This window comes from Marmota marmota, unplaced genomic scaffold (assembly GCF_001458135.2).
Source record: "Marmota marmota marmota unplaced genomic scaffold, marMar, whole genome shotgun sequence".
Lineage (NCBI taxonomy): Eukaryota > Metazoa > Chordata > Mammalia > Rodentia > Sciuridae > Marmota > Marmota marmota.
In genome coordinates, this window is record NW_026000026.1 from 22,348,041 (window position 1) to 22,372,215 (window position 24,175).

The window sequence follows — 24,175 nt, forward strand, 5'->3', positions numbered from 1 at the left end:
TGGAAAACAGGTGGGACCCTGGGGCAAGGTAGCAGTGATCCGGGCTGGAAGGGCCTAGGGTGATTTGATTAGCACCTCTCTATTTGCTGGGAGCTGCTTCATTAACAGTTCTTTAGGATGGGCCACCGGTGGCCTTGGGGACATTAACATTTCAATCTCCCAGATGTAGTTCTGACTTCCCAGGCTCAGATTGGACTCGCTGTTCTTTATTAGACTCGATATCAGACCCGATTTACCTAGCTACGCTAACTACCTATCTCTTTAAATCTGGCTTCACAAGCAGGAGTATTTGGGTAGGGGTTAGGACCAAAGTATCTTGAAATAGATTTTTCTATAACAAAATAATACTAAGATACAGTTGTGGAGCGGTTAGGGTGCATAAGGCTTCCTGGATTGAAACTGTTTCATGGGAAAAAAAAGAAGCAGGTTCTAGCTTTGTTAGGACATTATCAATAGAACCAGCCACTATTTCTGATCCTTTTAAAGCTCAAAACAATTCTGCAAGGTAAGCACTATTTCCCTCTTTTCGGAGAAGCTGAAAGAATTGAAGGAATCTGCTCAAAGTCTCACAGAGAAGAACGTGTGCACCCAACTGGTAGCTTGCCTCAGGTCTGGCTTGGGAGCTAAGATTGTAAACACTAAAGGAAAGTCTTCTCCACCGACACCCGCAACTTCCGGGAGCTCGCCTGAGAACCTCAGCACGCCTGCGCAGTCCTGCCCCACGACGTCACCATCTCGTCCCGCCCCCTCCTGGAACGCGGAGCCGCTGAGCGGGCCGGCGGCCATTTTGTGAAGCGGCGTAGGAGGTGGTGGCTGCGGTGGGCTCCGGGAAGCCGTTCGGGCTGGGGCTGTCGGCCGCGGGGCGGAGGCACTCGCGCGGGGGGTAACTCGGGTCTGGGTTCTGGTGCCGCGCAAGTTCTCCCCGGTAAGACTCCCACAGCCCCGAAACGGGCGGGGCTGTGCGGGGCTCGAGCCGCCTCTTGATGGCCCGGGGCGGGGCCTTCGGAGGCCTCTGAGCCCGCCGCAGCGAGCGCCCCACACAAAGGGTTGGGGCTGGCCTGCGGGGTTCCTGGGGCTCACGTAACGTCTCTGCGGCCTGCGCGGACGCGAGGATGGCGCGAGAAAGGATGAGCCTGCGTATCGAAGTGGGGACGAAGCTATAGAGAGAACCCTTCGGTGGTCTGAGAGGAGGCAGCCAGAGCTGGGTACCTCGGAGGCCTGTGAACTAACGGGGACTGCAGTGAAAATACACCTACATCCCGCATGGGGAAGACTCCCTTTGCTTCCAAATAGAGCAGAGGTTATAACAACACCGCTGCCCAAGTGGAGAGGTGATCGTAGTGAGGACATTATTTGTAACTGAAGTGTAAAGAAGGCTTTTGTGGCCTTCCAACAAAAGGGGACTACAGTCGGGACACACCAGGGAGGAGGAAGCTCACTCCTGTGAGTCCAGGAAGTTAAGTCTCAGCACTCGCCGCCTTCCTGGCTTGAAGGTGGGCTTATAATGAAGTGCTTTCAAGGCCCAGAGCTAAGGAGGGGCTTACTCTAGCGTGTGTAGAAAGCTAGTGTTGTAAGCAGCACCTTTACTGCTCCTTGGGAGGGGAATCTCTGGCACTATGAAGGAAAAGGTCCTGTAAGATGTGGAGGGTGGATGCTTTCGATGGACAGTTAATTGAGTTACTCTGAAGCTTGGCGGCGCTACTTTGCAGCCACGTGAAATGGGTGGGAGGGCCTTTGAAGATCTACAGGTTAGTGTCGGGGTTGGACTTAGAGCAGCGGGTTTGCATAGACTTTGTCTCCCGTGTGTGCTTTATGGTGAAAAATATGAGGAATTATAGTGTGGGCTACTTAGGATTATTCAATGCTAAACATTAATTCAACTAGGTAGTGTATATTGAGAATTGCAGGCTGTGGTTGGAGTGGTTTCTGGCCTTAAAACTCGGCTTGGCGCCTGTGTCCCCAGAGAAGACCGAATGTAAATGGGGGAACCTGGCAGGAGCCATTTTGTATCATTCAAGATTAGGATGATGCCAATCAAAATAACCTTCGGGAGTGGGGGGGGGGATGTGGCAACTGAAGGCTTGTGGAAGGGAGAGGTTTGTGAATGGAGTGTTTATCTTAGAGCTTCTTGCCCGCATGGTTTCAAATGGTGTAATTTTTGGAAAATTCAGTCTTTGCAACAAGAATTGCCTGGGACCTTGTTAAGTAGTGTTGTTAATGTATTTCAGAGTATTTGTCGTTTGGAAAAAAATCCTGCAAGTCTAGACATGTAGGTTGTACTTGTTTTTGAAATTGGTAGTTTTGATGGAATGGAGATTTTTGGATTTGGTGGAAAGTTTTGTGTTTGTGCATTTTTGTAAGAATAAAAAGTTTGGAAAAACTGTTACAGGTGATTCACATAAATCTATGGTGATTGTTTTTTGAAGGAAATGAAATGTTTGGTATGCTTATATGACAGTTCACGATCTGCTTAGTATGAATGATTTGGCAGTTTACCAAAACAGGGAATACATTTTTATGTCACTTTCTTATGTTGGATTAAATGTTAGTTACATTGTTTATGATTGTAATGTATAATTTCAATTTTTCTTATATTCAAATCCAGTAGGTGAAAAATACAAAGCTTTAGAAACCATTGTGGTAGTTACTTATAATGTGCTCTTACAGTACACTTTAGACTTTTTTTCACTTTGATATGTCAAATATTTTGGTCGACAGCATAATGAGAATTTGGGGGTTGTTGGTACAATTTAGATCGATGTGTACCGGATGCTGGAGTCCAGTGACAATATTGGTATTGCTTTTATTCCATTTTGTAGAGGGTCACTTCATTATTCAGTTTGGTTGTTTTCTTTTGTAGGTGTAGGAAGAACTAAGTATCAGTAATTGGCTGCACAAACGATGCTTTTAGCTATCTCCCTAAAACATGGAGAATGTTGTCAAGTTTTATGTCTAATGCCTGGCTCACAAGTGCTTAATAAATATTCATGGATATTTGTTAAATATTTAGGTCAACTGAACAGAATAATAATTTTAACTGTGTAGTTTTGTCAGACCACCCTCTATGTACCCTTTGGTTTGCAGAGTTTTGGTTTAAAGCCAGCTTTTCAGTCCTAAACCACAGTGAGGGTGAATGTGGTAGGTTAGGTTAGGAATATTTTTACTTTGAAGTGTAAATGAAGTAAGAAAATGAACATTTTTGGACTTTTGGGGGGGATCAAAAATAACAATATTAAAGTCTTGCTGCCTTTGAGTACTGAATGGGAAGTTAATGGGAAAATTGATCAATGTATTATAAAGTGAATACATCTTCATCAGTGTCAGAAGAATTTTTTCATTACGAATGATTCCATAATCTTAAATGTACTCCATTTGGTGATGGGGATAAAATCAAGTGGATGAAGCTGTGGTAGTTTCATAATGCTTTCCATAATGTGATTATGATTATACTCTTTATAGTGTGCCTATTGTAATCGATTTTCTGCTGCTCATCTCTGATGTGAAATGAGGTGTTGCTGTGTTTTTTTGTTATTAGTGTTGTTTCTTTTAGATCTGAATGAAGTACCTAGATTACCTGAACAAAGTAAATATTCACTTCTGAGTGTATTACAAGATGAAGAGTGTAGATGGTCAAGTTCTAGTTTGTGTCTAGACTTGATAAAGAGGTTTATCATTTTATCCTGAAACTCCAAGTGATTAGAATGACTAGTAAATCAGAAAATCTTGTCATAATATGCTAAATTTTTATAGCAGATATTTGTAATTTATGTATAAATCAGGTAATTGTCGTGCTGCGTTAATGTCTGTGTTGTATAAAATGGAAAGTATACTAGAGCAAACTTGCTTGTTTTAGATCTTCTGAAATGTATTAGTGGATTATTGGTAAACCAGGCCCGTTTTCTTTTTGCCTATGCTTCTAGTCTTTGTATAAGTAAAATACATATTTTTAGGGGGGGTGTTGCATAGAATTGTTTCTCTTTTAAAGTCACGAGAGCTTAAAGTGAGTGGGATGAATTTTTCAATTTAGAATCCTGCATTAGATTGCTAACTGACATTAGCTTAGGAATGAGCAGGTTCCTGAAAAACAGTGATACCACGTTAAATTATTGTGATCTTTACAAAGTATGGTTTTGAAACAAAAATACTTCAGTTCTCAGAACCTTCTTTCCTTTCACCTTGACTTCCTGCATACTTTGGCTTGGGATGGAATGGGGGTTTCTCTTTGCTGAAATAGAAGAGAATCACAAATTTATATGTGGATTGATTTTTGTATTTTTAAATTGAACACAACTTAAATGAGGCGTTTGTCAAATTCAGCTGGGTTTTCAACCTTTCTTTGTGGAATGACAATTTTTTTTCCTAATAAAATAATTTCGAACAGTCTTTAGAAATTTTTGTGTAGATCTTATAAGTTCCTTTGGGCTTGAGTAGATGATCTGGATTTGTCCTCCAGATGCCTTCTTGGTTCTAGAAGGAAAGAGGCTGAGGAATCTGCTTCCATTGTATTGAGACTTTTTGAATTAGAATCTCCAGTAGGGATCAAATGTTTTTCACAAGTAACTTAACTAGAAAATTACCCTGCTTCTATAGCTGCTAGAGTGGACGCCTTTTAGAAACAAATATTGCAGTAATTTCATGCCCTTCTTTATAACTTTATTTGAAGCTGCTTTTTTCCGTCGTATTTCTCTTTGTGAACCTTAAATAAATTGTTAGATATGGCTTTCAGATGAAGAGCCTGAAAACCCTTTAGACTTAATTAGAATAGATTTGTGCAATGTCAAAGATTAATACAATGCTCTGGGCTTTTGAAAGTGTTTATAACATTTGCATAATTTTTGGCAAAACTGTTCTACAATTTGAGTAGTTGACTCAAAGACATTTAACTTGTCCTTTAGACAAGTTTGGAATAACACTTGGGATTTTTAAAGTTGGTTTTACTTTCTGGTGATGAATATTAAGCTCACTAGTGATAGCTTAATCTTGAAAGATATTAAAAAATGAAAGTCATTCTACTGTCATAACTAATTAGAACAAATTTTAAAAATGAGCATCATTTATCAATCTATTGATGATCTTAATACTGAACAGCAGCAATCTTTTTCCTCTCCTCTTCTGAATTAAAAAAAAAAAAAAGACCTTTTGAACCAGATGCATTGTCACAGTCTATAATAATCCCAGTCTCTTGGGAGGTTGAGGCCAGCCTTACAGTTTAGGGAGATCCTGTTTCAAAAACTAGAAAGGTCTCAGGATATAGCTCAGTTGGTAGAGCACCCCTGGGTTGATTCCCCAGTACTCCCCCCACCCACACTGTGACCTTTTGAATATAATTGTCATTTGGTCATGTATGTTGCTTGTGAACATAACTTTGTACCATTTTGGAATAAATTCTAGTGAAAGATGAGTGATCTGTTTCTTAGTATGTCAGACATTGTTAGGGAATTTTTAAAACAAGATTTTTGGAACTGTTGTGTTATGAGAAAAAAGTATTTTTCCTGAATATGTTGAGCCCCAGTGGAACTGGTCATCGTAGCCAAAACTTTCATTATGTTTTGTGATCTTTGATATTTTAATGCAAAGGAAATTATATTGAAAGAGTAGTTGCAATAATTTCCATGAATACCCTTGAGTTGACAACTTATTTTGCCAAGGAATTATTATTGTGTGAACTTGGTGCTTTTTCATCCAAAGTTTGTGGGAATATAGGGAAATAGGTAGAAGTTGGACTTGTTCTGCCACCAAGTGATAAAATCATTACCAGTTGTGAAGCTGAGCTTTGTTTCTGTTGATTCATTCTTGGGCTAATTCATGACACGTTTGTGAGACATATAAATATATAGATATTTTGAGAGACTTCTATGCTTGAAAAGCAGTACAATTAAAAGTGTATGTGGGGGCTGGGGATGTGGCTCAAGCGGTAGCGTGCTCGCCTGGCATGCATGCGGCCCGGGTTCGATCCTCAGCACCACGTACAAAGATGTTGTGTCCGCCGAGAACTAAAATAAAAACATTAAAAAAAAAAAAAAAAAAGTGTATGTGGGAATTTGGTATCTGCTTTCCCCCCCTTTCCCCATGTGTATTCCAATGAAGTTCTCCGGTGGTTTCAGACTGGCTGCCTTAATATACAGTTCAGTGTGGCCTGTGCGTGTTGTTTTGTGTTTCCTGCATTGATTTTTGCCTCCGTTTATTCTCTATTGCAGTCTAAAAGTTGGTTTTAATTGGTTGCCCACAGGATTGACTTGGCCTCTACTTCTTGTTAAGAAAATACATCTCTTGTTTAATCAGGTAAGAGACTTTGAATACAGGGTTTGTTTTAATACAAAAATAAAATGAGATACTTATGTTAAGAAAACATAAAAATATGTGTAGTGGTGAAATTGTTGTATGTGTGTGTTTACAAATTTATTTGAGGGTTGGGGTTGGGGTAAATGGGTACCTTGAGTAGTTTTGCTTCCTTTGAGGGCCAGTTTTACCTGGATGCATTTCTCCTGCTACATTCTTTATTGTTAGGTAGTAAGTAACTTTACCCCCTTAGTAGCTTTCTAGATGACCTACAAATACAGGTGCTTGTTATTGGTATGGGTATGTGTATGTGTATATATATATATATGTGTATATATATATGTATGTATATATGTATGTATATATATAGTCCCTGGAGGTATAGGTATAGACAGTGAGTTATGTTTTAGAGTACAAATTTTAGATTTTAGATGGAAACTTAGCAAATTTAATATAACTTTTTTGTTAACTAAGCTAGACTCGAGATAGGTTGAAATGACTTATCAAACAGATGCTTATTAATAGCAGAACAACAGATGATAACTCATATTTTTCAGAACCTAAAAATTGTTTTCCTCTTCAGGTGGCTTTATGAATAAATCTTGTGCTCTTCGATTTAATCCTCAGCCCCTTTCCTGCTTGTAATCTGAGGCAGATGAGCATGTTTTCATTGTAACCTTGTGTAGCCTTTCAGTAAATCTCTTCTCAGCAGAAAATGGTTTAAAGACTTAATGAGTGTGTCATTTTGCGTTGTGTTTAATTTTTGTGTACTTGAGGCCATATCAAGTTCCCATTTTATTGTCTGAAAGTTTGTTGGCATAATTTTTTTTAGTGTTAATTTTTCTTCTTGACTCTTGTAAATAAATGAAAAACTTTGCCCATCTTCCCCAAATTTGTAGTGCTTTATGATGATCTCATGAAGAGCATTTTCTGTTTGCCAGTCCATCTTTCTGGATTAAATTTTAAAATAACTTTTATTTTGGACTGGGATGTAGCTTAGTGGTAGGTAGAGCACTTGCCTAGAATGTGCATGCAAGGCCTTGGGTTTAATCTCTAGTACTGCCAAAAACAAACAACAACAAAAACAACACTTTTATTTTTGTATATAAGTGTGTTAGAAAACCATCAAAGTAAAGTAATATATTTCTCTTTTTATCCTCCTTTTAGAGATGGAGATCTTGGCCATTTGCCCAGGCTGGTTTTCGTGCCTCAGCCTCCTGAGTAGCTGGGGTTATGAGTGTATACCACTGCATTCAATTTATTTCTCCTTGTATGCAGCAGTCAGAATATTGAGATATAGTTATAGATTTGATTATATTATATTAGTATTCATGTAATACTTGACATGGAAGAACTCCTTTCTAGAATGTTTCTTAAACCTTATAACACGAGACCTTTTAATGCCCTTGTTTGAGAAGTAATAAAACCACGAATAATTAATAACTTCCTTGAGGCTTTGGAGCCAGTTTAATAGGCTCATATTGAAAAGTTGATTTGTTCACATTAATTTCAAATCAATATTTTTTCAGCCTTATAAATATGGTTTGTGTCAGTTTACAAACGCCTGCCTTTGCATTTGCTCTTAGAAGCCATTAGAACTGAAATAGACATTATTTAAGGAGATCATGAGTAACTAGAGATCCCACAGGAGTTATATTGGGTAAGAAACTGAACAGTTACTGAGTAAACTTCACACCCTAGACAAAACCGAAAAAAATTATTCCTTTTCATTGTCAGCCCTCCCCTGTCGGGGAAAACAAGACCTTGTTTTTCCCCCTTTAATGGTAGATTTGGGAATGAATCATTGGACCTGAGTTTTAATTAAAGCATCAATGTGAATGGTGCTGCACCCAAGTTCTACATTTTAAGGTGATGAATTAAACCAGGTAATGTGCACACACGTGGAATCCCAACTACTCAGAAGCTTGAGGCAGGAGAATCTCAAGCTTGAGGCCACCCTAGTATTTATTTTTTATTCTTAATATGTATTAGCCATGTTTATAATAAGTAATTCCATACATAGATTAACTTTATAAATAAAGTTATAAGGCAGATTGTGCTGGGCACAGTTGTACTCTTCTGTTATCTCAGCAGTTTGGGAGGCTGTGGTGGGAGGATCACAAGTTCAAGGCTAGCTTCAGTACTTTAGTGAGCCCCTAAGCAACTTAGTGAGACCCTGTCTTAAAATAAAAAAGAGAACTGGAGATGTGGCTCATTTGGTAAAGTGCCTCTGGGTACAATCCCTAGTATAAAAACAGAACCCCCCCCCCCCAAAAAAAAATGTTATTTTTAGGTTCAAAACTGCCAACCTAGATATACCACCAGCAATTGCTAGTAAATCAGGACCACCACCTAGATCAGGAATGAGTGGCAGTGTAAACTTGCGTATAACAAGTTTTTATTTTTTTGGTTTCCGTGTGTGTGTGTGTGTGTGTGTGTGTGTGTGTGTGTGTGTGTGTGTGATTGAAAAGTGTTAGGAGCTGAGTGTGTGGGCACATGCCTATAATACCAACTATTCAGGATGCTGAAGCATAAGGATTGGAAGTTTGAGGCCATCTTGGGCAATTTAGCAAGACCCTGACTCACAATAAAAAATTTAAAAACAAAAGGAGGGCTGGGAAATAGCTCAGTGGTAGAGCATTTGGAGGCCCTGGGTTCAGTCCTCAGTGTGCCCCCACTCCCTTCCCCGAAGAAAAGATTTAAGTTTTAGTTTGAAAAATGAAATTGGTTCTCATTTGAGACTTGAGCATTCCAATTTTTAATTTGGATTTTGAGATGGAACCCTATAAAAGGACATTCTGGTAATTCTTTGAAATTATGAAGTTTCTAGGGAAGATGCTAAATAGTTTTAAATATTTAATGTGTCCTTTGTATGATTTTTCCCCCCTACCTATTGTTAAACTTGGCTTCCTGATTTGATATACACATTTCTTTTAAATCTTAAGGGCTAGTTGTCTGAATGATGTTATGGTGATTTTGTACTATCCTGTTGTTTTTTCTTGAAATTTTCAAATCTTAGGACTGAACATCTGATTGTTTCCAGAATTAATCTGTTTTGGAAATTGAAATTGTCTGGGTTTAACATTTAAATTTAGAATCTCTAAATTTAAAAAAAGATGATGCCTGTGTTAGCCTGAGGGACTGTTCGAGGGCCTAATATGGTAGTTGGTCATTCTTGCAGCTAAAAACTTCGTGTGATAAACAGGAGTCTGACCTGGCCGTTGCCTTTTCTCATCTGCAGGTGTGTGTGGTTTCAGCGCGCGCAGCATGGCTGTGGTCATCCGTTTGCAAGGTCTCCCAATTGTGGCGGGGACCATGGACATTCGCCACTTCTTCTCTGGATTGACCATCCCTGATGGGGGCGTGCATATTGTAGGGGGTGAACTGGGTGAGGCTTTCATCGTTTTTGCCACTGATGAAGATGCAAGGCTTGGTATGATGCGCACAGGTGGTACAATTAAAGGGTCAAAAGTAACGCTATTGTTGAGTAGTAAAACGGAAATGCAGAATATGATTGAACTGAGTCGTAGGCGGTTTGAAACTGCCAACCTAGATATACCACCAGCAAATGCTAGTAGATCAGGACCACCACCTAGCTCAGGAATGAGTGGCAGGGTAAACTTGCCTACAACAGTACCCAACTTTAATAATCCTTCACCAAGTGTAGTTACTGCTACCACTTCTGTTCATGAAAGCAACAAAAACATACAGACATTTTCCACAGCCAGCGTAGGAACTGCTCCTCCAAGTATGGGGGCTTCTTTTGGGAGCCCAACATTCAGCTCGACCATTCCAAGTACAGCCTCTCCAATGAACACAGTCCCACCACCACCTATTCCTCCGATCCCAGCAATGCCATCTTTGCCACCAATGCCATCCATTCCCCCAATACCAGTTCCTCCTCCAGTACCTACATTGCCCCCTGTGCCTCCTGTGCCCCCGATTCCACCAGTCCCTTCTGTGCCACCCATGACCCCACTGCCACCCATGTCAGGCATGCCACCCTTGAATCCGCCACCTGTGGCACCTTTACCTGCTGGAATGAATGGCTCTGGAGCACCTATAAATCTGAACAATAACCTGAACCCTATGTTTTTGGGTCCATTGAATCCTGTTAACCCTATCCAGATGAACTCTCAAAGCAGCGTGAAGCCTATTCCCATCAACCCTGATGATCTGTATGTCAGTGTTCATGGAATGCCCTTTTCTGCAATGGAAAATGATGTCAGAGAATTTTTCCATGGGCTCCGTGTTGATGCGGTGCATTTATTGAAAGATCATGTAGGCCGAAATAATGGGAATGGATTGGTTAAGTTTCTCTCCCCTCAAGATACATTTGAAGCTTTGAAACGAAACAGAATGCTGATGATTCAACGCTATGTGGAAGTTAGCCCTGCCACAGAGAGACAGTGGGTAGCTGCTGGAGGACATATCACTTTTAAACAAAGTATGGGACCTTCTGGACAAACCCATCCCCCTCCTCAGACACTGCCCAGGTCAAAATCGCCCAGTGGGCAGAAAAGGTCAAGGTCAAGATCACCACATGAGGCTGGTTTTTGTGTTTACTTGAAAGGGCTGCCATTTGAAGCAGAAAACAAACATGTCATTGATTTTTTTAAAAAGTTGGATATTGTGGAAGATAGTATTTATATAGCTTATGGACCCAATGGGAAAGCAACTGGTGAAGGCTTCGTAGAGTTTAGGAATGAGGCTGACTATAAGGCTGCTCTGTGTCGTCATAAACAATACATGGGCAATCGCTTTATTCAAGTTCATCCAATTACTAAGAAAGGTATGCTAGAAAAGATAGATACGATTCGAAAAAGACTCCAGAACTTCAGCTATGACCAGAGAGAAATGATGTTAAATCCAGAGGGGGATGTCAACTCTGCCAAAGTCTGTGCCCACATAACAAATATTCCATTCAGCATTACCAAGATGGATGTTCTGCAGTTCCTGGAAGGAATCCCAGTGGATGAAAATGCAGTACATGTTCTTGTTGATAACAATGGGCAAGGTCTAGGACAGGCATTGGTTCAGTTTAAAAATGAAGAAGATGCACGTAAGTCTGAACACTTACACCGTAAAAAACTTAATGGGAGAGAAGCCTTTGTTCATGTAGTTACCCTAGAAGATATGAGGGAGATTGAGAAAAATCCCCCTGCTCAAGGAAAAAAAGGCCTAAAGATGCCTGTGCCGGGTAATCCTGCAGTACCAGGAATGCCCAGTGCAGGAATGCCCAGTGCTGGAATGCCTGCTGCAGGCATGCCCACTGCTGGTATGCCTGCTGCAGGCATGCCCACTGCTGGCATACCTGCTGCGGGAATGCCCGGCGCTGGCATGCCCACTGCGGGCATGCCTTCTGCAGGAATGCCTGCTGCGGGAATGCCTGGCGCTGGCATGCCTGCTGCGGGCATACCTGGTGCGGGAATGCCCGCTGCAGGACTGCCTGCTGCGGGAATGCCTGGTGCAGGAATGCCCAGTGCCGGAGGTGAAGAACATGCTTTCCTGACAGTAGGATCAAAGGAGGCCAACAATGGACCTCCATTTAATTTCCCTGGTAATTTTGGTGGATCAAATGCCTTTGGGCCACCACTGCCTCCTCCAGGATTAGGAGGGGCCTTTGGTGATGCTAGGCCTGGTATGCCTTCAGTTGGAAACAGTGGTTTGCCTGGTCTAGGATTGGAAGTTCCTGGTTTTGGAGGTGGACCGAATACTTTAAGTGGGCCATCGGGATTTGGAGGGGCCCCTCAGAATTTTGGAAATGGTCCTGGTAGCTTAGGTGGCCCCCCTGGCTTTGGAAGTGGCCCTCCTGGTCTTGGAAGTGCCCCTGGGCATTTGAGTGGACCGCCAGCCTTTGGCCCTGGCCCTGGCCCAATCCATATTGGTGGTCCACCTGGCTTTGGATCTAGTTCTGGGAAACCAGGACCTACAGTAATTAAAGTGCAGAACATGCCCTTCACTGTGTCTATTGATGAGATTTTAGATTTCTTTTATGGCTATCAAGTAATCCCAGGCTCAGTGTGCTTAAAATACAACGAAAAAGGTATGCCCACGGGTGAAGCCATGGTGGCCTTTGAATCTCGAGACGAAGCCACAGCTGCTGTCATTGACTTAAATGACAGGCCTATAGGCTCAAGAAAAGTAAAACTTGTATTAGGATAGCCATTCACATCAGTTCTTTATAGGGTAGACCTTCATATTGCTGTGTTCAATGCATCCAGATTGTTTTCCTAGTATTTTCAGGTTAGAACCTGTGGATTGTTTCAATTGCATATAGATTGGTTTCCATAACAAAAGCATTGGTTGACTGTTTACAGCTCACTACCAGGATGAACATTGCTGTATGTTACAGTAAAGTTATCTGGAGAGAACACAAAAATGATTTTGGCATACTATTAGAGAAACCATTTGTAAAAACTCAATGACCACATAAAGTTTATCAAGGAGTCTAGATTGGTTTTGTTTCATAATATATGGGATGAAGAAAATAGAAATGTCAGTAGAGCTCATTGAGGGTGCTCCTGCCAGCTACTAAAATATAGAAGTCGGCTACTCTTGGAATTTGGTTTAAAGCTGGACAGATGTGCTTTGTTATAGGGTCAAAGCTTTGTCTAAAGTCTTCATTTTCTTTTAAAATTGAATAAAATCTCTGTATACAGATTCATTGTATGTACCTTTATTGCTTCTTTGAGGATTCTTGCTGTATGGACAGTCCTGCTTCAGACGTTGCTGCTTTGCTTGCCTAATTGACTCATTTGTAAATGAGCAGAACTGTTTTGTTGGGTTTTTTCTTTAAATATGAAACTCCACAATTGGTTTGTGCTATAACCCTGAACTTTTGATTTCTAATGACACACTTAAAACTGTGTGAAATAAGACTTTTGCCATAAAAATAAACTATGGAGTCCTCTACCTACCAGAGCCTTTTTGGTTTAACCGCCAAGTTTTAGTTTAGTAAGTTTAAAAATTGTTTATGTGGTTTGGGTGGCATTGAAACCAGAAAATACTTTTAGTAACCAGTGTTTAAGATGATTGTTCTAGCAATCCCCTTTTGTCCCAACTTCAGTGAAATTTTTGCCTGAAAGCATACAAAGAGGGATCTATTCATTAGAAAGAGCATTATATTAATCTAGTCTTTTAAAACTGAAGTTGAAATTGTTAGCAATACCATTATAGAATAAAAGATTCATTAGCTGGTCCATAGGTTTATGTGTGTTTAATCCTGTTAATTTAGAGGCTTTTTGGTATAGTTATTTAATCAGGAGCCTTGTTCTCAAAAATTCTTTATGCAGAGTAAAAGTTTAGCTGCCAGAGAGGAGCAAATTAAGACTCCTTGCCCTTTTATATTCGTTTCTTGGGCATTCAGGACACATAGCTTCTGGTTGGTACGTGTCCTAGTCATAAAAATATTTATCTTGCAATGTCCTGCTCACTGCCACATTGGCTCTATTTAGGGCTTTTTTCCCCCCTTAGTTTAAATTCTCTAAAGATATGTCACATTATATTGTTAAAGTACAGAATGGAAGATTGGAGAATTATCATGAAAAACAAATTTTTATCTTTTACATTGCTCTCTTGCCTTGGTTTAAAACATCTCCAACGTTTCCTACAAATCAATGTACTTATAGAGATCTGACCTTTAAAAGAAGTATATCCTATTAAAAATTATGTAGTGCCTTTTTGGTGTTGCAAATCAGTAGAACACTGAAATAAAGCATCGCCCTTAATTTAGAGTAGCAACAGTTTCACTTGTGAAGATTGTGTACAATCAGAGGATGACAGTACAGGAATTTTGTTTTAGGGAAAGGATTGTTCAAACTCAAAGAAGAGTTGGCTGTGTTGTGGGTCTTTTTGATAATTCACAAACACAAATTTGATATGATAGATCACTAGATACTGCTTCCTCAACTTAAAAAGCAATATAATGTTTGTTTATGCTGTTCAATTTAAGCTGTTAAGTAATCTTTTCTCATTCCAAAGACAATGGGAAAAACTTCAGTGCTGCTTGGGAGTCTTGTTTCAACCACAGATTATTTTCCCCGTTGGAAAGCTGACTATTTTCATTTTAGAAAAAAAAAAAATGGGTTGTTTGAAGATGAAAGTCCTTTTTTCACAATTTATTTTGGTTAAATGTGCTCGTACATTCTTATTAAATATTTCATACACTTTATTGCACCTACTTTGTTATTTCTACATCTTAGGTAAATGCTGAAAAGGAGAATTTGATTTCATTGTTCATCAAATTAAATAAATTTAATAGTGGTTTGTGTAGCAATTGGAGAGAACTATGTTTCATATTTCGTTGAGCCACAACAGTGCTTGTTGTGAAATGTAATTAAATGCTTTGCTGTCTTGGAACTTGATTTTTGTGTATCTGAGACTTATTAACATAGTGCTAACTGCTAAGCATACTGTTTATCTTCTGGGCTTTGGAGTTTCAGGTTTGAAAAATTCTTGAAAATCTTCTGTGAAACTATCCATACATCTCTTCTTACAAATTTTCTCCTAAGAACTAGGTTTGGTGTAGAATTGAATTTATATTATTTTCTTATTTGCTTTGTATGGTATGAAGGATTGTAAAGTTTTGCTCAAAGTTGTGTGCATTTGTAAACACTATCATGGTATTCTCAATTTTTATGTGTAAATTTTATTGTCTGTGTTCGGTGACTTTGACATTAATGGAAGAGCATCTTTTCCATTAGGTTTAATTTTTTTTTCCTCCTACTGAGTTTTTATTGTTCATTTTTCTTTGGGTTTAAAGGATTAGAGAAACTACAAAAAATGTATTTTATAAATAAGCAAATTTGTAACTTTTCTGAAGTTTAGTGAAAGATTTAGTTTACAAGCCTAATTTAGAGGTATGTTCTGTTTTTACACTGTAGCTTGGATATACAATTATTAGTGGCCGGTTTTTGTTTTTGTTTTTTAATGCAACACAGTGTTAAGTGAAATGTAGTTCCTGACTCTGTATTCCAAGTTGTCAAAACATTGACAATGAAAATTCAATTAGAAAACTTGTTATTCAGAATTTCAAATAGTAATAATATTTAATATAGTTAAGGTCAGTCTTAACTCACCAGATGAAAATCTGGGATTGTACGGAAGTAATCAAACATGTACTTTTTAGGTAGAAAGAGTCACCTAGCATAAAAATGAGGAAGCATGACTTAAACTCACTCCATTTTTCTGGATTCTATGATTCTGCACAGGTGTGGGTCAAGTGTGTAAAAAGAAAATTCACTTAATTTTGAGAACACTTAAAAAAACAAGAAATGTAAAAGTCGCTGGTAGTTAAACCTCTTGGAGAGAATTTCTGGCAGCGATTGCTTTAAAAATTATTTCCCACCTTCAGAAAATTTGCCACACTTAAATTGTTTTACTGGCAGTTCTATTAGTAATCCAAACTTTAGAAACTACACACAGTAAAACGGCTCATAGACCATATGTGCCCAGCATTGCCAGCAAATACTGCCTTGGCATCATTCAGCAGATTTTCTTTTGTTTATAAAGATGAAGTCTGAATACTGTTCAATAAACTTGTCACAAAATAAAAACAGGCTGATGCTTTTAATGCTTTAACTGCACAAAAGTACTGAGCTATTTTAACATCAGTTTTTTAAACTTCCTGAAAATATTTTGTGCCTTTGGAAAGGTGAATTTTGGTGATCTTGGAGGAGGTAACAATTGTTGCTTTTACTTGTCTGCTAATGCTGAAGTTTGGAAAGAAGAGGATGCCTGGAACGGCAGGGAGGAGTCTTGATACTAGGTCAAATCTGTGATATCCACCTTTTCAGAATTTTAATTTACTGTGTGTGTTTGCTAGTGAACTACTTCATTATGTGGACTTGGAAAGAACAGATACCAGATTCTTCTTTTTCACAGGAGTCTTAAAGGGTCTGTGAATTACCATTTTAAAAAATTGATTACAGTAGGAAAAGAGAAGAGAAATCTTCAAAATAGATTATAATTTTCACACACCTCTACAGCTTTTTCTCTCTTTTTGGATTGCTGTATGAGGTATTTGAGGTGGGGAAGAAAGGAGAGGAATCACAAATATTGCTGCTTTCTGACGTTGATTCTCTGGTTTTAGTCCCTTCCACACTTATTCAACTCCTGAAAAAAATAGTGAATGAGTTTTCATAAACTCCACAGAATTCTTTTTTTTTTTTTGTAAGTCTGGATTACAGTTGCTGGATCTAGTGGGCTCTTATAACGAAAGCTCTTGAAAAGTGTAATTATTGCTATAGTTTATTCTGTATTTGAATTAGAATAACCAGCTCACTTTAGAGGTATTTAGACTAACATACATAATTCCAGGTAGTAACTGAGCCATTTTACTTTTTTTCCCCTTCCTTCATTTTCTTTTTTTGGGATGTAGTCTGCCCAGGCTGGCCTTGAACTCCTGGGTTCACACAAACTCCTGCCTCAGCCTCCCAAATAACTGGGACAACAGGCACATGCCACCATGAGCCTTTTTATAAATAATCAAGGTTGTCCAGGAATTTGAAAAATGACTGAGTGAAATCAACTGCCCACAGATACCTAGCATGGCCTTTACCACCTGAAAGGTGTGGACTCTGATAATGATTGTTTTTCTTGTTGATCACTTCTGTAAATCATTGTTTCTGCTTTCCAGTATTTTACAGCAAGAGTTTATTAATTATGTACATCTATTGACTGTTTTCCCAAAAGCAGAGCTTTTGTGGGATATGGCAGAATCAAACTATGGCTCTGCTTTTTTTTTTTAAAAATTGCTTGATTACAGTTTCATCTTTTTAGTGTAAAATCTGATGGAACACAAAGACTTAATGTAAAGTGTTTTCAAAAGATTGTACTCTGATAGTCACGCAATTAATCTTCTGATGCTAAGGTGACTTTTTCTGAGAAAAAACCTGTTCAACAACATAAGCAAGTTCATCTCCTATTGGTGCCTGCTCAGGTAAACATTAATTCTTTTTGTGCCGTTCCTGGGTTTATTCTTGGTGCTTTGAGCTACTTTGTCCAAGAGTCTCAATAGCATCCTAGAATATGGCTCCTTTTCTGGGTCAACATAACTAGTAACCAGCAAACCAAGGTGGCATGCTTTTCTACATCATTGCTCAACTACTGAAGAGTCCAGAAGGAGAAAAAAACCACCTGATATACATTCCAACCCTAAAGCAGCACAGTAGGGCAGCATATTGTGATGGGGAAATCTTATTAACTATATCCCTTAAACTCTGCCTCAGGGACCTCCTGCTAGTGAAAATGTAAGACAGAGACTCAGCTGGCAGTGGTAGAAAAGTGACAAATGGCACAGCAGAGCATTGGAAATGGAACCCCAGTTGTCCAACATGGACTCTAACCTTAGTAAAAAGTTTCAAGTCTTTTTTTTTTTTTTTAATTTTATTGTTGGTGGACCTTTCCTTTATTTATTGATAGGCGGTGCTGAGAATCGATCCCAGTGCCTCACACATCCTAGGCAAGCGCTTTACCACTGAGCCATGAACCCAGCCCTCAAGTCATTTTCTTGATTAATTGATTGCTAACCATTTCATGTTAAGAGAATGAGATATAGTGACTGGGGGAAATGTATCAATGATACAAGAACATAAATGAAGAGTCAAAGATATTGTATTGGTTTAACTTGTCCCAGTAATGAACTAAGCTATACTTACATAGGTTATCCCTTGGTGTTTCAGTCCCTTTCCATTCTGCTGCCACCAGTGTTCTGCTTTGCCTGCTTATATAGTAAATCTTATGGTAACAAGGACTATGGGTCTCACTTGGACTGAAGATCCCTTGCTGCTCTCTTGGTAACCCTATCCTCCTAATGGGTAGAGGTGGTAGAGATTAGAGATCATTCACTTAGCTCTTGATTAGTGAATAAGGCTTTTTCATACACATTTGTGCTTCATATCAAACGGTAACAGTTACATTATTCTACCACAAATCACCTGTTAGTCCTCAAGAAGTGGGAAAGCTTTAAGAAGGGTGAAGAAATTCAGCTGTTTTTAAAGGGTCTTAAATCATATCAGCTGGCACTGCTGCTGATTTCCTCATATATCTTTGGTTCCACTTTGAAATGAATTATGCCACCCACTGCTACACTCCTCCACATACTGGGTTGCAATGGGGGTGGAAAGATGGCACATACTTCATACATAACTCCCTCTGCCATCTGACCAGAAGAGCCCCTCTGCTATAAATCTGGCTAAACTGGTTGAAGGATTAATACAACAGCTGTCCTGAAATAGATAATGCTTTGCTTCTGGGGCTGTTGAAATTGGAAACATCTATTACCTTCATGCTTTTAAGACGGTTCAACCTGAATATACATGGTAGCTATAGCTATAACCTATACTAACAACTTTTGAGGGATGTTCTGTACCTAGCACATGGAAAAGAAAGCAAAGTAAGTGTAGAGTCTTCAGATACACATGAAAGTGCTTTATTGTATACCAGAGGAGTTGGGTAAAGGCTTTCCTGAATAGTTGCTGAATGATGTTCAGACAAGAGGAAATGTAAACCAGCCTGTGGCTGCAGTATGATTTCCCTATTGAAATCTCACCTTTACTTCCCAAGCAAGCAAATTTTGGAAACAACTCACCTTAAGTTCTCCCAAGTATCCCAAATGAAATATTCCAATGAAGAGTAGGAAGATTTGCATTACAAATAATAGGTTACTTTTCTATGGAATCTGATCTGCTTTTCACCCAGCCCCTCTGGGCCATAAGTCACTGCACATAGGAGATGGTCAGGAAGGTGGTCTTTCTATTGCATCAGATGTCCCACAGAAAGTAAATTCTAGCAGGGCATGATGGGGCAGAATTGACTACACTGTAAATATTCTTTGAAAATTTTCATATAGATCACATTTTTCTAAGGTGAATTCTACCTTGTTTGCACTATTTATGGTTGCTGTTTAAGATGCATTCCTTTGATGAAGTCCTGAGAATGTGGAGTCCAGCAGTTCCGGCATTCCTGCCCCAGTGGTTAAACAGGGAGAGTGTGATGGATACATAATTCTTTCCCATCTGTGTGCAAGGCTAGTTATTAAAGGTCATGGGAGAGGCCACATGAACCTTACTACTCTCAGTGGACAGGTGGGCTTTAGATTGGGCTGGATTACAAGATGTGAGCTGTTGCTAAAATGGCTGGACAGAGAAAACACACTTTGAAGGAAAATCAGGTTGTGGTTCTGTCAGTTATAGTGACCCGGGAAATATAATTTTCCTCCTGTGGCCTCTGTCTCTTCTATGAAATGGGATTCAACTAGATGATGTCCTCTCCAATTTTAAGCTTCTGCAACCCCAGCTATTCTCTTTTGGAAATCTGTAGTGGGTTTGGACCTTAGATTAGGGGTGAACTCAAGTTTTTGTCTGGATGCTGCTCTACTACTACTTGTGTGGGAGCAGTCCCACACTGCATCTTGAGAACTTCAGAGTTTAAGTGTTTTCATTTTCCCTTAAGAGGCTGCTAGTTAGGTTTTCTGGATCAGGTATAGCAGAGGCATTGCTCTTAGCTATCGCACGAATCAACAAGGAGTTAATGATAACAGCACAAGGACTCAAAGATGCATTTTCCCTTTTATGAGCAATGAAGGGAGTGTTTCCCATAGTTAGCCTTACTTATTTGTCCCAATAACCATATAAATTTGACATTATTACCCCAACTTTATAGGGAAATCAGGAAAGTAAGTTGCCCAAGGTCTCATTGATAATGGGGGTGAACAGAATTTTCATAGATGCCTGCATGGCTTCACAGATGCAGCCTATTCCCTGTCTCTTCCTGACTTCAGACCAGGGCGGGGAGTGGGTGGGCGGGATACGGAAGCTACCAGCATAGTCCTCTGTCATAGATACTGACCCTCCCTGCTCCAGCTTTTTCAGTCCCTCAACTGTAAGTATGGTATGGAGAAATGAAGCATTATCTGTTGGCAAGGCCTCTCAGGGTCCATAGTTGAGCTCATGGTCATGGAGAGTAGGCTGGTGCAGGCTGAGTGTAAGCATGTTCAGAGCCTCTAGGCAGAGAAAAACTCCAGCTCCACAACAGTGCAAGCCTGCTTATAGGCAACGCATTCCTTCCCAGTCTGGTTTGCCTTCCTTATCCAATTCTCAAACTAGGATTCTAGAGTTGGGCACAGGTTAGACTTGTTCAACTTTGGGTAAATCTGTAGGGATGTTGAAGTTAAACTGCAGTGTTGCCAAATGTTGTATAGCAGCCAGACTTCTTAGTATGTACATTTAAACCAAATTTATTGGTTAAAATTTTAGTTGACATGGTTTTAGTGGCCCTGAATCATACATCTGATTAAAGAATATAATTTTATAGTAAAGCTTTATACTTTTAGTTCAGTTTGTGACCTATGGGGCTGCCGATTTAAATTTGGAGAATCCTTGGGTTAGAATGCCTCGAGGAGTCCGAGAAGGAAAGGAATGGTGGTGTTTGTAGTCTTTTTTTCAATCATGGGAAGAGTATTCAGTGGGTGGTGTTTCTTCCATCGGGAGCCTATAGAGGATTTCCTGATTCACTTCCAAAACTTGATCCAGCATTTGAGCTGCTCCAGCATGCCAAGGTAGGCAACAGGTGTGAGCGTGGCTTTGGTTGTTGGAGGAGTGATCCTACCGCTCAAGACACTTGATCCTCTCTTTCTCCTTGCAGCCTCTCTCTACAATTTCTGTACCATGACTTAGGGTGGATAAAGAAAGGGAGGTAGTAATTGCAGGCTGGTGCCTTTCTTGATTAGGCTTTTGGGAGGGAAGAGGGTAGCGCATCTCCTAAGCTTGAAAGACAGATAAATTTCAGCTCATGTGGCATTGAATTGACTCTGTCTGAACCCATGAGAAAAGATAGGTTGGTTCTTGGATTTATGAAGAGCAGGGTTAGAACCTCCCAAGGCAGGGAAACAGGTGCAATTAAAAAAAAAAAAAAAAAAAGGACAAGTCATCCCTATTATCAGAGTGAAATACCCTGTTGTGAACTGCTCCCAGGGGAGACAAACCCTAACCCTAACTTTAACTGTAGTTTTAAACTTACCAAGGCCACTTGTTCACACAGTTCCTTAATATTTAACAATTGGCTCTTGTAAGTTATACCAGCCTGCTTTAGCACACTAATGCAAACTTCCCTCAGTTGTTTTGAATTTCCATTTTGTGTTCAAGTTTATTGTCTGTAGCAGAAGATAACTGAAGTACCATTTTTTAAAAATATATTTTTGTTGTAGATGGACAAATACCATTATTTTGCTTATTTTTATGTGGTGCTGAGGTTTGAACCCAAGGCCTCACACATGCCAGGCAAGCACTTTACCACTGAGCCACAACCTCAGCCCCCTGAAGTGCCATTTATGCTGCTACTTTATGCTAAAGAAGTTTAGTCATTTAACTGACAAATAGCTGGAGAAACATTGAGAAAATACTGTTGTGTGGAATGAATGGAGTATGGTATCCTAGAGTAAGAAGTTGTTGAGTGCTAGAAAGATAAAAGGGGGGTCTATGTGAGCTAGGCTTGAAGGATACTAATAATAGCCAACACGTGCTGGTAACAGCCTATCATACACCTTGCATACATAACATTAATCTATTAATAATATTCCCTTACATTTGAGGAAACAGGCTTAGTAAGATTAAGTATTTTGCCCAAGTTACATGAGTAAGATGTAATCTGGTACAGTAGTATTGTACTGTGGCTAGGAAGGACTACAAACAGTGTAGGAAGCCTTGTCACTTCGCTGAAGAACCCATGCAGTTACTATTGATTACTATTGAATATAAATGGAAGGGAGGATCTTGCAAGAAAACTGTATTCCAAAGTTTTAGACTAGTGGTAGAGTCAGACTATTTGTATTTAGCACTTATTTCACTTAACCATGTATGTGGTTTTACCCAAATCCCATTTTCCTTCTCTGCCTATTTATTTCTGACATTTTGTGAATTCTGAGTTACAAAATTGAGAGTGAATACGGTTTCTTTAAGGGATAGTGTGTGAATGTACCCTATCGGGGTCCAGGGCTTGGAAAGTATTGAGGTTGACTGGGGGTGAGTAGAAGAAAGAAAAATACGAAGAGAAGCAGCAGGGAATGTGACTTCCAAATGGCAAATAGTAAAGGCAGAAAATAGCTGTTTGCATCTGCAATTCCCAAGTAGCTTCAGATGGAAAGGTGAGGATAGCTGGAAGTACCAAGAGATAATAAAATTTGTCTTTTCTGTTGGATATTCCTAAAAAGCTCACTTCCCCTTTGATGGCTTCAGCAGCAGGTCAAAGCTAGATTAGAGTCATTTCCAAGGATCCTTGGGTTATCACTCATTTCCTAGAATTCATTAATACAACATATGCAGATATTAATACAGCATCTGCTATTTGCCAGGCACTGTAATGGGAATCAGGCAGATCTGGATTTACAGTCTAGTGAGAAATATTTAATAAGTAGGTTATACATTTTGATAGGTTTTGAGTAACTTGGTTTTTTTTAATATTTATTTTTTGGTGTAAATGGACAAAACACAATGCATTTTGTTTTTATGTGGTGAGGATCGAACCTGGGTCCTGCCCGTGTTAGGTGAGCGCTCTACCACTGAGCCACAATCACAGCACTGAGTAGGTTTTATTGGGTTTGAATCAGGCAATTTTTTTTTAGTTGTTGATAGACCATTATTTTATTTATTTATATGTGGTACTGAAAATCAAACCCAGTGCCGTGCACATGCTAGGCAAGTGCTGTACTACTGAGCCATAACCCCAGTCCCCAAATCAGGCAATTTTTTAAAAATATTTTTTTTAGTTATAGTGGACACAATATTTTATTTATTTTTATGTGGTGCTGAGGATCAAACCTAGCGCCTCACACATGCTAGGTGAGCGCTCTACCACTGAGCCACAGCCACAGCCCTGAAAACAGGCAATTTTTAATCCCAGCATAGAGAACAGATTAGAGGGTCCTGAATGAAAATGGCCAATTAGTTAAACATAAGATACTGGTTGATAGAAGAACACACAAAAGATCTTGTGAGTACTAGCCAGACCTCTCTTACAAAATAAAATCTTAATTTTCTGGCTTTTATTGACCCACTTAAATGTGATATGTAAGATGTTTTTGTAAAATCCTGATCCTAAAAAATTCAAAAGCCCCATAGGGTTAATTATGCACTATATGAAAAGTGAATGAGTTTGGTTTAAACTGTGTGGTTATTCAGGGACAGGAAAGAAGAGTGACCAGGAGTGAGCCAGAAATTTTATCAGATTTCCAAGTAGAGATAAGCTTGGAGGTAGAGTTTCAAGGACTAAAGATTTGGAAGAGATTAATAATCCCATGGATTATAGATCATTTTAAGGAGAATGATCAAAAGATAGAAAACTGCAGGTTATAAACATCTGTAGAGAGTTGGCCAATTCCAGTAAGAAACAAAAGGAGGCAGATCCGTGAAAAATAATAAAACTGGTTGCACAGGAGGCTCGGGCCTCTGAGAATAGAAGCCAAGCTCTCTTAGTACCATTACATCCTCAAGAGTCCTGTTCCATATGCACCTGGGCCCATAGGACTAACGTTGGGATTTTGAGTCTCAGTTCAAAAAAGAAACTGAAAATGGATGGACTATATCTGGATGTAGGGAAAGTGGTGTCATGGTCATGACTAGAAAAGAATTTTCTACTTCTCCAGAACATAAGGCCTAGCACAGGAAGAAGCTCCTGGCTCACTCTATGTATTTGGTCTTCTCTGGGGGAATCTTTAAGAAGATGGCACTTGGCAGATGTAGCCTATCAACTCAGATAATCACTGCTAATTCTTTTGTTGCTTACCACAAAGTCTTAAAAGGGGAAGGAGCTATAATCTTCTAACTTTCCAACATTTTATTATAAAAACTTTCAACATGCAGAAGAGTTGAAAAGAATTGTACGGAATTCTCAAGAATAT

At 39.4% G+C, this 24,175-nt stretch overlaps 1 protein-coding gene across 10 annotated transcripts in view; it reads left to right on the top strand.

Moving 5' to 3' along the window:
- Nucleotides 1-765: 765 nt before the first annotated feature.
- LOC107138600 (RNA-binding protein 12) overlaps nt 766-24,175 on the top strand; it is a 34,625-nt gene continuing 11,215 nt past the window's right edge. Inside the window, exons 1-3 of one of the 10 annotated variants that reach the window (XM_015481241.2) lie at nt 766-925; nt 6,198-6,282; nt 9,521-12,432. In XM_015481241.2, the coding sequence (XP_015336727.1) occupies nt 9,547-12,432 (2,886 nt within the window). In that variant the 5' untranslated portion in view covers nt 766-925; nt 6,198-6,282; nt 9,521-9,546. Of the gene's footprint in view, nt 926-1,369; nt 1,494-6,197; nt 6,283-9,520; nt 14,646-24,175 lie in introns of those variants that run through there. The other 9 variants (XM_048811044.1, XM_015481232.2, XM_048811040.1 and 6 more) reach the window with 9 other exon arrangements.